The sequence below is a fragment of the Antechinus flavipes genome, chromosome 4 (genome assembly GCF_016432865.1).
Source record: "Antechinus flavipes isolate AdamAnt ecotype Samford, QLD, Australia chromosome 4, AdamAnt_v2, whole genome shotgun sequence".
Taxonomy (NCBI): Eukaryota; Metazoa; Chordata; class Mammalia; order Dasyuromorphia; family Dasyuridae; genus Antechinus; species Antechinus flavipes.
Genome location: NC_067401.1, coordinates 187,648,885 through 187,664,911, shown reverse-complemented (window position 1 = coordinate 187,664,911; position 16,027 = coordinate 187,648,885). Strand labels below are relative to the sequence as shown.

Genomic DNA, 16,027 nt, shown 5'->3' with positions numbered 1-16,027 from the left:
TTAAATATGTCACAGTGTATCCTTGATACAATATATCTGTGCAGAATCAAACAGTTCTCTTGTTGCACAGGCAGAATTGGATTCAGAAGGTAAAAATAACCTGGGAAAAAAGACAAAAATGCAAACAGTTTACATTCATTTCCCAGTGTTCTTTCTTTGGGTTAGTTGCTTCTGTCCATCCTTGAAACTGAGTTAGATCTCTTTGTCAAAGAAATCCACTTCCATCAGAATACATCCTCATACAGTATTGTTGTTGAGATATATAATAATCTCCTGGTTCTGCTCATTTCACTTAGCATCAGTTCATGTAAGTCTCTCTAGTCCTCTCTGTGTTCATCCTGCTGGTCATTTCTTACAGAACAATATTATTCCATAACATTTATATGCCACAATTTACCCAACCATTCTCCAATTGATGGGCATCCATTCATTTTCCAGTTTCTAGCCACTACAAACAGGACTGCCACAAACATTTTGGCACATACAGGTCCCTTTCCCTTCTTTAGTATCTTTGTGTTTTTTACAGAAACCCTGCTGGATCAAAGGGTATGCACAGTTTGATAACTTTTTGAGCATAGTTCCAAATTGCTCTCCAGAATGACTAGATGTGTTCACAATTCCACCAACAATGCATCAGTGTCTCAGTTTTCCCACATCTCCTCCAACATTCCGCATTATCTTTCCCTGTCATTCTAGCCAATCTGACAGGTGTGTAGTGGTATCTCAGAATTGTCTTAATTTGCATTTCTCTGACTAATAATGATTTGAAGCATATTTTCATATGGCTAGAAATAGTTCCAATTTCTTCATCTGAGAATTGTCTGTTCATATCTTTTGACCATTTATCAATTGGAGAATGGCTTGATTTCTTATAAATTAGAGTTAATTCTCTATATATTTTGGAAATGAGGCCTTTATCAGAACCTTTGATTGTAAAAATGTTTTCCCAGTTTATTGTTTCCCTTCTAATCTTGTCTGCATTAGTTTTGTTTGTACAAAAACTTTTCAATTTGATATAATCAAAATTTTTTATTTTGTAGTCAACAGTGATGTCTAGTTCTTCTTTGGTCATAAATTCCTCCCTCTTCCATAGGTCTGAGAGGTAAATTATCCTATGCTCTTCCAATTTATTTATAATCTCATTCTTTATGCCTAGGTCATGAACCCATTTTGACCTTATTTTGGTGTACAGTGTTAAGTGTGGGTCAATGTAAAGGCAATGTTCTTAAAGCCATCAATAGTCATATTAAAAAAGTGCTCTAAAACACTAGAATTAGAAAAATGCAAATTAAGACAACTCTAAGTTATCAACTTCATACTTCTCAGATTGGCGAAGGTGACAGGAAAAGAAAGTGACAAATGTTGTAGTGATGAAGTTAGTGGCAGTGTAGAGAGTTGAGGTGTGAGAATCCCCTTTTGGTCAGCACAGGTTCAATGTGAAAGAATTCACGAACCTGAAATATTAGTGACAAAAAAGGGAAGTTTTATTGGCACTAAGAAGCCAGCTTTGCTAGTAAGACTAACTTCCTCAGTGGCAAAATCCTAGTAGGGAAATAGAGGTCCTAGCAGAGAAATCCTGGTAGAGAAATAAAAAGGGGTTATCACTGAGAAGAGAATGTCTTCATAGCAGTCAGGAGTCCTGGCAGGCAGCTATGCCAAGGAAAGGTTCCTTGACAAGATATAATCCTGTTTCAGACATTTTGCAAATTGTGAATTTAAAATTGTGTTTTTTATAGAAAATCTGAGACTGAAGTTTCAATTGAATGAGATTCCTTCAATGTTGTCACTGTCCCAAGGCCTAGATTTCCAATTGAATGAGACCACTTAATTTCTAGTCACCACCAACATAATAGAATGAAGCCATTTTATCTTGATTCCCTGAGGCAGGTCTCTCCCAGAGGAGAGTTTCTCAAGAGTTCACTCCGTGGCTTCCCCCCAAAGTCAGAGAGGATAGTTTCAGGGTTCCCCCCATCAGTAGGAGATGGGAAAACTGGGACAATGCATTGTTGGTGGTGTTATGAACTGATCCAATAATTCTGAAGAACAATTCGGAACCATGCCCAAAGCACTATAAAACTGATCCAGCAGTGTCACTACTGGGACTGTATCCACCCCCCCCCCCAAAATCAAAAAGGAGTGAAAAGGACCCATATACACAAAAATGTTTATATCAGCTCTTTTTGTGGTAGCAAAGATTAGAAAATGAGTGAATGCTCATCAATTAGGGAATAATTGAATAAGTTTTGGCATATTAAAGTAATGGAATATTATTATTCTATAAAAAATGATGAACAGGTTGATTTTAGAAAAGCCTGGAAAGATTTACATGAACTGAGGGTGAATGAAGTAAGCAGAACCATAAATACATTGTACACAGTAACAGCAAGATTGTTTGATGATCAACTATGAAAGACTTGGTTATTCTTAGCAGGTCAGTGATCCGAGACAAACCCAATAACCTTTTTTTTTTAATGACTTTTTATTGGCAGAACTCATGCCAGAGTAATTTTTTACATCATTATCCCTTGCACTCACTTCTGTTCTGATTTTTCCCTTCCCTCCCTCCCTCCATCCCCTCCCCCAGATGGCAAGCAGTCCTATACATGTTAAATGGGTTGCAGTATATCCTAGATACAATATACGTGTGCAGAACCGAACAGTTCTCTTGTTGCACAGGGAGAATTGGATTCAGAAAGTATAAATAACCTGGGAAGAAAAACAAAAATGCAAGCAGTTCACATTCATTTCCCAGTGTTCTTTCTTTGGATGTAGCTGCTTCTGTCCATCCTTGATCAATTGAAACTGAGTTAGATCTCTTTGTCAAAGAAATCCACTTCCATCAGAATACATCCTCATACAGTATTGTTGTTGAGGTATATAATGATCTCCTGCTTCTGCTCATGTCACTTAGCATCAGTTCATGTAAGTCTCACCAAGCCTCTCTGCATTCATCCTGCTGGTCATTTCTTACAGAACAATAATATTCCATAACATTCATATACCACAATTTATCCAGCCATTCTCCAATTGATGGGCGTCCATTCATTTTCCAGCTTCTAGCCACTACAAACAGGGCTGCTACAAACATTTTGGCACATACAGGTCCCTTTCCCTTTTTTAGTATCTCTTTGGGGTATAAGCCCAGTAGAAACACTGCTGGATCAAAGGGTATGCACAGTTTGATAACTTTTTGAGCATAGTTCCAAATTGCTCTCCAGAATGGCTGGATGTGTTCACAATTCCAACAATGTTCTTGATAGGGCTTTATAAGGAATATACTAGATCTTATCATTTAACTCCCTGACCACCAGAAACCCTAATCTCATTTTGGTTCCCTAAATCTAGACCTTATCATTTGGTTCCCTACTAAAGGGAACCCCAAAACCTAAACCTCATCAATATCACCACCTTTATTAAAGGTACCAGAGAGAAAGTAGAGAGGTACCAGGTTTCCTATTTCCAAATTTAGATAATCTTATCATAATTACAGTGTCTCTAATACAACTGTTGGCAATCTGTGGCCTCTGGGAAGGATGGCTGAGTGGTGCCCTGGACGCTGTCTGAAAGATATTAGTTCAAAAGTCACTTTTAACCTTTGCCTCAATTTTTTGGGTACGCAAAATGGGGATAAGACCATGCACTTCCTGGGATAAATGAAGTTAATATAGCAAAGTTCTCCGTAAATTTTACTCCCTCTATGTAAAGGGTTTAAGTGTTTCCACAGTAAAGAATAAACACTTTAAAACATTAAGTACTCCTCCTTCCAACCATCCAACAATCTGGTAGTTCTAACCATCCCGCCCCCTTTCCTCCTTACTCTTCCCCTGCCTCCCCCCACCAATCACTCACTTTGTGGGTAGGTTAATATCTGGAATCCTAACTGGGATAGGCTGAGTTTCGAGTGGCGTCGCAATTGCCCAATCAATGAGTAGTGTAAGTGTGGTATCTAAGTCTCTACGGAAAGGAATGGTGAAGTGTGGGGAAGTCACGTCCCAGCACGTGATATAGGTGACAACCCGGAAGCAACGCCGCTTTTTGCAAGCTTTCTCCGCACCTACGGCTTGAAATGGTGAGAAAGTGGTGGCGCATGCGCATTATTCTTTCCTTTTTCGTTTTTTCTCTCCTTTTCCTTTTCTCCTCCTCCCCACGGTTCAGCGCCCCATGCCCCCTTCCCCCACAAGTATGGTTCAAAGAGATGGTCCTACGGTGTCGGGCCTAGGGGAAGTGTTGGCTGGGAGGGCCTGGATGTGTGTATCTTTGTGTCCGGGGGTATAGGTGGGGGTGGGGATGGGGTGGTCGGGTCTGGTCGAATCTTGGAGGGAAGATTAGAGGTCGGGGAGGGGTAGTCTCTAGGATGTGGGGGGCGGGGGAGGGGGAGAGGGGAGGAAAGCTCGTGGGAAAGTGATGTTTTCTCTGGGAGCAATGGAAGGGGATGATCTTTTTAAAGGGAGGAGGCCTAGGTGGAAAGGCCCTGTAAGGACTTCAGGCTATATTGGGTTTCTACTCAGAAAAATAGAAACTCTTTGAGAACAGGGATTAGAGCGTTTTTTCCCCTTTAGTGTCTGGCACATAATCATGATTTAATAATACATGCTCTTTGGTTTGGAGCCTGGGGCAGGGATGGAGAAAGAAATCTGTTTTTATTTGGATAGTTTCTGCCCTTCATCTTTACCCTTTTCCTGCCAACCTCCCCCCCCCCCCCCCCCCCCCCCCCCGAAAGCTTGAGGACTGTCTTGTTTCTGTTCAGTCTTTCCTAGTACTGTGCCTGGCAATCAGTTTATCAACTAGCATTTTCTCCAATTGCTGCAAAAAACTAAACAGGTCCCTCTTTCAAGTAAATGACGTTCTTTTAGGAGGACAAAGTGACACGTGCATAGCAAATTAAATGCAATATGTAAGTAATTTCTGAAAGGGAAGATCCTAGCAACTGGGGCAAATAAAATAGGCTTTCCATAGGAAGTAGCGCTCGGAATTGAGTTTTGAAGAAAGAGTTGTCAGGGGAGACCTTGTGGTGCTGTGTAATGAATGCTGGATTTAGAGTCGAGATTTGGTTCAATTCCTACCTCTGACTCTCTGTGAAACCCTACCTTAACTTTTGTGGGCTTCATTTTTGTCATTTGTAAAACGAGGGGATTGGATTGGGGGTTTCCATAATCCCATGAGTACTTTCTAAGTATGGGAATTCTCTATTCAAATGCAAATTTTGTTGCATCTAAGAGAGGGGAGATTTAGGATTGTGTGTTTAAAAAACCAGGAATCTGAATATTCAGAACATGAAGAAGAGATATAAATAAGTCAAGGTACTTGGGCTCTGAGTACAAAGAGTGTATTTAGTATCAGAGCTGGATTGAAAATCAGGAGGGACTTTCAGATTCTACCTATAACGTTGAATTGGACCCTTAATTTTTTTGAGTCTTATTTTCTTATTTTTAAATGGACATAATAATTAATCTGTTGCAATTACTTCCAACTGGGTTGTGAGGATCAAAGGTGCTTATCTTATATAAATAACACTTGCCTAGGCATGGTGGGGAGATATGTAAGGAAAATAGGGGAATTGGAAAGATGTTAGCATCAGCAGGAGGCACTGTGGTTTCCAAGTGTGTAAGAAAGATCGCAGGCCAGCTCTTTTTCTTCTCCTTTCCTTCTGATTTTTTCCTTCTCATCATCTGCTCTGCTTCTTCTAGACATCTGCATTGACCCAGGGGCTGGAGCGTATCCCTGACCAACTGGGCTATTTGGTGCTAAGTGAAGGAGCCGTGCTGGCGGTAAGTCTCGGGGAGAAGAGTAGAAAGAAGTTGATCTGATCCTAGATTGCCCCATCCGATTTATGACCCTTCTAATTAACTCTTCCTTCCTCCAGTTTCTCCTATTTTGAAATATGTACTATAGTTTGATCCACAAAGCATGCATAATCCTTATCCTTAAGCCCCCATGGATTTAACTATTATCTCTGTGGAAATGATTTCTAAATCTATGTACCTCTTGTTTGTCTTACAGTCTCTCATCACTAACTTCCTGCCAGAAATCCCTACTTCTCTATTCCATAGTGATCTCAAATTCAACAAGGCCAAAACAAAAGTCATTATCTTTCTCTCTAAAACCCCCATCTCTTTCTAATTTCCCTGGTTCTGTCAGTTTTTTCACCCGCCCCAAGTTCAATACCCAGGAGACATCTATGGAGCTATATTTATTCTCACCATATCCATTCAGTTGCCAAGTCTTCTCAATTCTTTGTCTTAAATATCAAATCTATTCTCTTCTCTCTACTTATCCTATTAACCACTGTGGTGTAGTTCACATCACCTCTCTCCTTGGCTATTGCAGTAACCTTCTAATGAATATCCTTGAATCAAGTCTCTTCCTTCTCCAGTCCTATCTCTTGTATAGCTGCCAAATAGGAATTTCTCAAATGCAGATCCGTATTTTTATCCTGCTCAAGAAGCTTTAATGCTATTTTAATTTTATATTTAAGGCTTCAACTTTAGTTTATCTTTAAGTTACTAGATAGACAAATTGGCCTACTTAGTGTTCCTAGTACACAAAATTTCATTTCCTACCTTCTTACCTTTGTCCATGTTATACTCTATCTCTAGAATCCTTATCCATAGAAACTTTACTTGTTTAAGGTTCAGCTCAAATATTACCTCCTTCAAGAAGCCTTCTCTGATTCTCTTATTAGTGCCCTTCTCATCACTTTATATTTATTTGGGATCTCTCCTGAATGTAATTATCTGTGACCATGTAATCCTCCAGTTGAGTGTGAGGACCTTGAGGAAATGGGCTGAAATTTTGAGGAAATTTTGTTTTTGTATCCTCAACATAGTGCATGGCATCATAGCAGGTTTTTAATAAATGCTCATGGATAGGTTAATTCTAGTTCTCTTAATTGTATATTAGTTTTCTTCATTCCTCTAAGATATTTAGCTCCTCAGACTCCTTAGTTGGTTTGTAAGGCTCTGTGTTGGGCTATCTTTTTTTCTACACACCCTGGCCTAATTCTGCATTGTTTCTATGCGTAGACAAATCCCAAATACATTTTCTTGTATTTATATATATATATATATACATGCATGTGTTAGTCTGTATGTAGAATCCAAATTCCTCTCAAACTTTATTCCTGAATTTTACTGCCTGCTAGATATAGCTACCTGAATGACTCTTATTAGATATCTCAAAGTGTACATATCTAAAATGAAACTCATTTTCTTTTCTTTCCTTCTACCTAAAATTGTTCTTCTATTTCTGTTTAGTATCTAATTTAGTCACCTAAATTCAAATCTTGATTTATTCTCTTCAGAGCTATAATTTCACTCATTTGCTCGGTCCCATCAGTTCTTCCTTATACAACATCTCATATCTATTCCTTTCTGTTTACTTGGGCAGCCAGTACTTAGTTCAGGCCTTCTTCATAATGTCTTCTGCTTCTATATATATTCTGATATATAGAGATATAATCTCTAATTATATCTAGGACAAAATCTTTTAAGGCCTGAAGGAAGTCAAACACTAAGCTACCTAGACCACTCAAAGAAGAGAACCTGAGGAACAGGTGTATAGTCTTTGTGTTGTTGATATTGAAGTATAGATATGTATGTGTATATAAAATCTCAGCCCTATCTATTTTTCCTAAGCCAGTCCTATGCACATGTTCTTCAGATAAGGGAACTAGGAAAGCAATGCAGTCATCTTTGATATAGCCAGGGTTATATAGACTTTTATATCTTATATATATCTTTTGATATAGACTGAAGGCTAGAAGGTTGAAGAGGTAGGAGAGGAATAGAGAGAGAACAATGTTTTTAAGGTGTCTGGGAAGGGCAATAAATAGGAAAGGAAATGTCAAATCATTTATCAGTACCATTTATGAATTTTGTGGGGCAGTAGGTAGCACTTTGGGTACCACATAGAAGCTTCTTCTCAGTGATACTATAAGGAATTCCCTTTCGTTAAAAAGATAAAATGTCCTTTCGTTGAGAAGACAAAGTTAGGCTCTGAGATTCTCACTTCCTATTTCTTTCTTGAGCACTGGGTCTCTACCAGTAGTATTGTCTTTGAGCAGTCTAGCATTTGTTGAAATGTTTATGATATGGAAATGTCAAAATTTTGATTTGTGGACTCTGCTCATGTTTAATAAAAACTACCTTGGTATGGAGAGCAGTGAAATAAAATCTAGGTAAGCTGTATTTACATTATCTCCTTGATCATTAAATCAGTAATCTAGTAATCCTGTCCACGAGAAAAAAGGAAATAAGGTTTGGTCTGGTATGACCTGTTTTTGCTATTATGGTTGCTGCTTTCTTTTGAAGATTTCATCTCCATTATACCCAAAGTGAAAATGCAGTGACCACTAATGAATATAACCCTTTTGTAGACTGACAGAAACTTTTACCTCTTCCATTTCCAACAGGTCCAGTTTGCCCCTTTAAGCAACTTGGTGGCACCAAATTTTCCCAGGGATTCAGCCAACTTCAACCCTGCTCAAGGGATCTGGGGCAACTAGTTGGTGTAGTGCATAGAACACCAACCCTGAAGTCAGGAAGACCTGAGCTCAAATCTGGCCTCAGACATTTAACACTTCCTAACTATGTGACTTTTGGCAAGTCACTTAGCCCCAATTGCCTCAGCAAAAAAACCTCAAGGGATCTTCTGCCTCCTCAATATACCACCATGCTTTCTTGTCTAGATATTTGCCAACTGCATTAATGATGAGAACTGTGAGAATTTTGGCATTAGTTAAAAATCATTAATTTTGACATTAGTTAAAAACTTCTCACTAGTTTTAGAAATTAGAAAAGTTTTCTCTTTTGAAAATCAGGAGAATTGTCCTTGTCTATTTTCCACATTTATTTTATGATTACAGACAGTACTACTGTCATGCCAGCCAGTTTTTTTTCTTATCTTTTTAATTTACTTTTTCCTTTTTTTTCTATTTATTTGTATTAAAGCTTTTTATTTACAAAGCATATGCATGGATAATTTTTTCTAACATTGACCCCTGCATAACCTTTTATTCCAAATTTTCCCCTTCTCCCCCCATCCCCTCTCCCCTAGCTGGCAATACATAGTAAATATGTTGAAATACATGTTATATCCAATATATGTATACATATTTATACAATTATCTTGTTACACAAGAAAAATCAGATAAAGAAAAGAAAAACTGAGAAAGAAAACAAAATGCAAGCAAATAACAACAGAATGAGTGAGAATGCTATGTTGTGTTCCACACACTGTTCCCATGTTTCTTTCTCTGGGTATAGATGGTTCTTTTGTGTAGAAGAGATAGTTCTCTTCATCACTGCACAAGTGGAACTGGTTTGAATCATCTCAATGTTGAAGAGATCCATCATCCATCAGAATTGATCATTGTATAGTCTTCTTGTTGCCGTGTATAATGATCTCTTGGTTCTGCTCATTTCACTTAGCATCTCTCCAAGCCTCTCTGAAATCATCCTGCTGATAGTTTCTTACAGAACAATAGTATTCCATAGCATTCATGTACCAAAATTTATTCAGCCACTCTCCAGTTGATGGGCATCCACTATTTTCCAGTTTCTTGCTGCTACAAAGAGGGCTGCCACAAAGATTTTTGCACATGTGGGTCCCTGTCTCTCTTTTAAGATCTCTTTGGGATATAATCCTAGTAGAAAAACTGCTGGATCAAAGGGTATGCAATTTGATAACTTTTTGAGCATAGTTCCAACCTGCTCTCCAGAATTGTTGAATCTGTTCACAGTTCCACCAGCAATGTCCATTTTCCCACATCCCCTCCAATATTCATTATTATCTTTTCCTGTCATTTTAGCCAATCTGACAGGTGTGTAATGATATCTTAGAATTGTCATAATTTGCATTTCTCTGATCAATAGTGATTTGGAACACCTTTTCATGTGGCTACAAATAGTTTCAATTTCATCTGAAAATTGTCTGTTCATATTCTTTGACCATTTATCAATTGGAGAATGGCTTGAACTATTACAAATTTGAGTCAGTTCTCTATATGTTTTAGAAATGAATGTCAGCCAGTTCTTTAAGTGCCTTGAGATGTTATCCAGGATGATCTGGACTCATTAAGGGTTTCATCTTTAGTAGCCAGCTTTGTTATCCTTTGTTGTTAGAGAAAAGAGAAACCATCACTAAGTATTTATTAAGTATATGCATGTCAGACTGAGGATACAAGAAGCCCTTACTCATGTAGAGTTTAAATTTATCAAAATAAAGATGAGATGACTATCTCTGCCATTGGTTATTGTTGTCTCATCTACCCTAAATTGGATTATTCCTTTGATCCTTAGGGAGTGGAAAGAGTGTTGGGTTGGATGGAGTAAGGTATTCTGCTGTCCCAGATACTTAGAAATTATGAACAAGTCAGTTTTTGAGTCTCAGTTTCTTCATTTATAAAAATGGGAATAATAATATCTCTATTATCAGCTTCACAAAGTTAATGTAAAGGTCTCAAAAGAGAATATCCTTAAAAGTGCTTTGCAAAAGAAGGATAAATACCAACTATTTTCATCATCATTTTCAATATAACTTAAAAACATTTAAAATTATTTTTGATGTTTATATTCTTTCACCAGTTTTAGCATTTCCTGACATTTTTAAAGAAGGACCATGCTATGCATGTTCTTATATTTATCCTGTTAACCTGTCTTCTATCCATATATTTTTAAAAACCTAATTTGTCTATTTACTTTCATGTGCATATGTTAAGTCTCTTTAGACATTTCCCACTTTTCCTTCTCATTGAAGCTTCAGAATTTCATTCTTGAGAGTTTTCCGTCATCCTTGAACTCAATTTCCTTGTAGAATTTAGTCTATAGGATCTCTCCTTTTTCCTGCTCTCCCTTCAAATTAAAGAATGTTAGAATATACTCAACTTTCCTCTTCTGTATTATAGATCTTAAGATAATCATAAGTTCAGATCCCTGTCATTTCACCTCAACAACCAGTTAGAACCAGAAGTGCAGTCAGGGAAACACAATTTGAATCCTGTATAAGAGTGGAAATGGACATCGCGAACCCATTTTATTTGTCTTCCTTACATAGGGTTGTTGTGGAGAAAGCTTTTTTGTAAAATTTAAAAGTTTTACATGTAAAACTTATAAACTGAACTAGAAAGTGAAGAATTGGAAGGAAATTCAGCTGCTATCTAGTTTAACATACAGCCAAAGATTCTCTAATTTAGAACATAAAACTGCAAGTGGTCATTCAGCTTCCACCAATTAGACATTCAATAAAGGGAAACTCAGTTCCTTCAGCAGCCCAATCCCATTTTTTTGGACAGCACTGATTGTTTATTTTTCCTAACATGCCTAAATTTGCTTCTTTGTAGCTTCTACCCATTGTTTCCAGTTCTGTCCTTTAGGACTAAATAGAACAAGTAAAATACCTCTTAATCATGAGTTTTTCAAATATCTGAACACAGATATTATGTCTCCTGAGTCTTCTGTACTACTGGCTAAATATGCCTTCAGTCAATGCTCATAAAATATGCATTCAAGGCCCATCACCATTCTAGTTGTCCTCCTCTGGACACTGTTCAGATTGTCAGTGTCTTTGGCTTGGCACTCAGAACCAGAGTACTCTAGATATGACTAGAATAAAGTACAGAGAGACAGTTGTCTGATAATTACAAGCAGTATCTTTTTTTTCCCTTTATTTAAATTTTTTTTTTTATATCTTCTGTCTTTATATCACAAGTTATTGAAAATGTGCCTTCATTCTCCTCAGTCAGAAAGGCTTTTGTTACAGATTTTTTTTTTTAAGTGAGGGGGGGACTCAAAATCAAACAATATTGACTGAGTTTGAGGATACATGTGATACTCCATTCCCCCCTATTTCTGCAAAGAAGGAAGAGAGGTGAATTTTCTTCTTGGGGGGGAAGGGTGGGGGCAAAGCTTGATCATTGAGTTTTGTTCCCTTTGTGGTGGTGTCATTGTCTATTATTTTTTCCTGGTCTGTCTTACTTCATATGAACTGATGTTCATATTAAATTTAATTTAAATTAAATATGTCCTAAAATTATTTTAGTTATTCCATTACTTCATGTACCACAGTTTGATTAGTCATTCTCCAATCAGTGGGAATATATTCTATTTTAGTCAGTTTATCAGTAATCATTTATTAAGCCTTTAATTATGTGCCAAACATGTTGGGTGTTGGATAAAGACAAAAACAGTTCTTGCCTCCAAAGAATATTATGTGTCTAGGGCAGGGCTTCTTAAACTTTTTTTACTCATAACCTCCTTTTTGTGACCCCGGGTATGTAGGTATATAAAAGAAGTATACAAATCAAAGATAATTCATAATTTCTCAACCTTCGCATTCAGTTATGAAACTCCATATGGAGAACCATGATTTGAGAAACTGGGGGGTCTATTAAAAACTATTGTGAAAAATGGGAATTCCATGTTCCCTTTCACAAAAAGTACATAAATAGGTAATAGATAACAGAAAAGATATAGGATAATTGGGGAAGGCACTAGTCCTGGAAAAAAGCCCCTCTTGAAAACAGTGCTCAATCTGAATCTCAAGAAAGCCAGGGATTCTAAGGTGTGGAGATGAGAAAGGGGAAGGGCATTCCAAGTATGAGAGAGCTAGTGCAAAAGCAGGGCATTACGTGTGTTACATGTGAAGAATAGCAAGTGGGTTACTTAGGCCCAGAGGACAAAAATGGGAGAAATGTGGGAAGAAGACTGTAAAGATAGAGGAAGCTATGTCAATACAGAGCTTTAAATAGCAAACAAAAGAGTCTGGGAGGTCCTGAAGTTTATTGTGTAGAGGTGTAGTGAGGTTAGTCCTATGCTTTAGGTTACTTTCTTTGGTAGTTTTACGGATTTTGGATTGCAGTGGGGGAAAGACTTGAGGCAGTAAGACTAATTGGGAGGCTCTTATACAGATGAAAATCTGAACTAACATGATGATTAAATGGAAAGAGGAGAAACTGAGAAATGCCATTTCTTTAAACTTCATAAGATTTGTAACTGCTAAGATTGTGGCCAGTTTCTTTACTTATTTTTTAATCACAATCTCTAAAAAAGCATTAATTGTCCTCCCCCAAATTCTTATCATTTTTACTTCGGAGAAACCAGTTTCTTCCCTCAGTGAGAATCAAATTCCCAGTAGAATGTGTTGTTTTTTAACTTTTGAAAGATGAAATGAAGGCAAATCAAAGGAATTGATTTGTTGAGGGTTGGATAAAGACAAAAACAGTTCCTGACTTCAAGGAACTTAATTGAAGTTTTGCAGACTTGTAATCTGTTTCCTAAACTAATCTAGTTCTCTAGCATACCTTGATAAAATCATTGGTTTCTTCCTCTTTTGGTCATTACTCAAATACTTTCTTTGCTCTGTTATGTTCTTAACTATTTTGTTGAGAAGAACTGCTTAATAGACAGTATCTCTTTTTATCTGTCCCATTTATAAGGTTTTTTCTTAAAATACCTAACACATTTATGAGATATCTGATTTGTTTAAAACATTTTAAGTAGTTAGAAAGAAACAAAGATTAAATATAGAACATGGTTTCTGCCTTACTATTAAAAGCTATTGTGAAAAATGGGAATTCCATGTTCCTTTTTGAATTCTTGGTAAAAGGATAATATCTACTTTAAATCAGAATTTAGGCTTTAGACTGAAGACAAAGAAAATTAAGGCAATTTCCTAATATTGGGTAGAATATTGGGCCTTAAGTCAAAGACCACCTAAATTCAAATTTGGCATCAGATACTAGTTGTGTGACCCTGGGCAAATCACTTGACCCTGTTTGCTTCAGTTTCCTCATCTGTAAAATGAACTGGAAAAGGAAATGGCAAACCACTCTAGTATCATTACCAAGACAACTTAGAGTCATGGTCTAGATAAGACAAAAAAGACTAGACAATTCCTAATGGATACCTATCCAGAGCCATATTCCATGTAGGAGTATCATCTTGCCTCCTTGTTTTTTGCCTAAACTTTGCATATGGATGTTTGAAACAGATTTTTTATTATCTAGCTTTGTGGATATACTTATGCAATTTTCTTCCACTTTTTCCATTAATACTCTTTAGATTTACATTGCAAATCAACCAACAAATATGTAAACTAAAATTTAATGAAATATAAGGTATTATTATTTTATACTTGTAGAATATGCAAATAAAAATATCCAGTAGACAATGAAAGATGAATATAGAATTAGGAAGATTAAGCAAGACTGAAGATAATAGATTTAAGAATCTTCAGTGTTGTTGTTAAAGCCTTAAAAGTGAATGATTCAACATATGCCATTTATTCATAGAACTTTTTGTAGTAGCAAAAAAAACAGAACCAAAGTGAGTACCCATTTACTGGGGAAATTAGCAAATAATTGTACATCAATGCAAAGCATATGAAGACTACTAGGGGAAATGGGAAGATCTATTAAGGTGATACAAAATGAAGTAGGGAGAACCAAGAAGAATATCCTTAGTGATTACTGCAATGTAAATCCAAAGAACAACCCCCCCCCCAAAAAAAAAAAAAAATTAAATTTTTGAGTTAAAGGGAATGGTTAAACTTGGCCTTGATGAAGAGATGTGAGATTGTACCTTTTGCAATTTTTGGAGATAAAGAGTTTATGGATGTGGAACCTGGCATATAGTTAGATTTGATGGATTAGTTTTGCAGAATGATATTTTTCCTCTTCTAAAGGATGGCCCTCTTAAGTTATATCCAAAGGGTGTTTTGTGTTTTTTTTTTTTTTTTTAAGAGTTTTGAGTGAAAACATAGAAGAAAAGGCAAAAGACACCTTATACCCTTTTCAGTTATGCTTCTATTTAGGGAGTAATGGAAGAAATGAAGGATACAAAAAAAGAGTGAGCTGAGATAAATGTTAAACTAGCTCTATTTAGTGTCATCCAAATTGAGGGAGGACAGTATTATGGGCCAACAAGCATTCGTTAAATAAAAAGTAGGAATGCAAAACCAAAAATGAAATAGTCCCTTAATCTGAAACAACAAAAATAAGGAAAATGAAAAAAGGCTTTTTGGTTGGATAGTTGGGAGCTCATTGAGCATGGACTGTTAAAGGAATGAAAGAGGACCAAGATCACTGCTCTATTGGAAAAGTGGTGGTGAAAGAAAGTTATGAAGTTGGGTTACCAGACTAGGTAGCAGACTCCAGAAAAGATTTTTTTTGGTGTTTTCCCTCCCTTTATCCTAAATTAGCCAAAAGGAAGAACCAGTAAAGGGGTGGGGGGGGGAGGGTGTTTAAAACTACTGTTTTGTTCATATGATCCTTCTCTTAGTTTTTGGTCTCAACTCTTTATCATCTAGTCATCTGGTGATTTGGAGAATGATGAACAAGCAGCTGGTGCAATTTCTGAGCTAGTGAGCACAGCTTGTGGCTTCCGGTTGTACCGTGGCCTTGACATGCCCTTCAAGCGCCTGTCTGGTAAGCCCCTGACCCCTGGAATATGAAAGGAGCTCTCATAATTCTCCTTTCCTCAAGAAAATATGATCCCATGCATTACCTCTTCCCCAAGTTTCTGGCCATTCTTATTCTGCTTTTTTATCTAATTAAAACCATTCACCCTTAACTCCCCAACCCTGGGGTGGGGCACTCTGGCTTTGATTCTAGCCAACCTTTTGTCTGGGGGGGGGGCTTTGTTCCTAGTGGTCTTCGGGGAACACACGTTGTTGGTGACTGTGTCTGGACAGAAGGTGTTTGTGGTGAAAAGACAGAATCACAGCCGGGAACCCATCAATGTCTGAGACTACAGGGGATTGAAGGGGAAGGTTTAAAATATCTCTGTAAGCTTCTTGCTTTTCCACATACCCAATTTTACCACTTCCTCTAACAGAATCTGGGTATTTTACTTTTATCTTCTTCTCCCCCATCCCTGCTCAATGAGTTTGGGTTTCTTTCTCAGTACTAAAGGCAATCAGGGCAGGAACAATTTCCCTTCTCTCCAATAAATATGGTCTGACCTTAGTCCATTGAAATGTGTGTGACTATGTCCTATTTCTTTCTCCCCTTTCTTAAGAATCTTGTGTTTTC

General features: G+C 37.2%; 1 protein-coding gene across 3 annotated transcripts; it reads left to right on the top strand.

The window, feature by feature from the left end:
- The first annotated feature begins 3,956 nt into the window (after nt 1–3,956).
- LAMTOR4 (late endosomal/lysosomal adaptor, MAPK and MTOR activator 4) lies at nt 3,957–15,972 on the top strand. Of its 3 annotated transcripts, none has more exons than XM_051996045.1 (4): nt 3,957–4,069; nt 5,688–5,768; nt 15,304–15,421; nt 15,644–15,972. In XM_051996045.1, exons 1-4 carry the CDS (start codon nt 4,067–4,069, stop codon nt 15,739–15,741), a joined length of 300 nt encoding a protein of 99 aa, XP_051852005.1. In that variant the 5' UTR covers nt 3,957–4,066; the 3' UTR covers nt 15,742–15,972. The 3 variants fall into 3 exon arrangements, with proteins under 3 accessions (XP_051852005.1, XP_051852003.1, XP_051852004.1); XM_051996043.1 differs by lacking the exon at nt 3,957–4,069 and adding an exon at nt 4,076–4,180; XM_051996044.1 differs by lacking the exon at nt 3,957–4,069 and adding an exon at nt 4,742–4,894.
- Nucleotides 15,973–16,027: the final 55 nt, after the last annotated feature.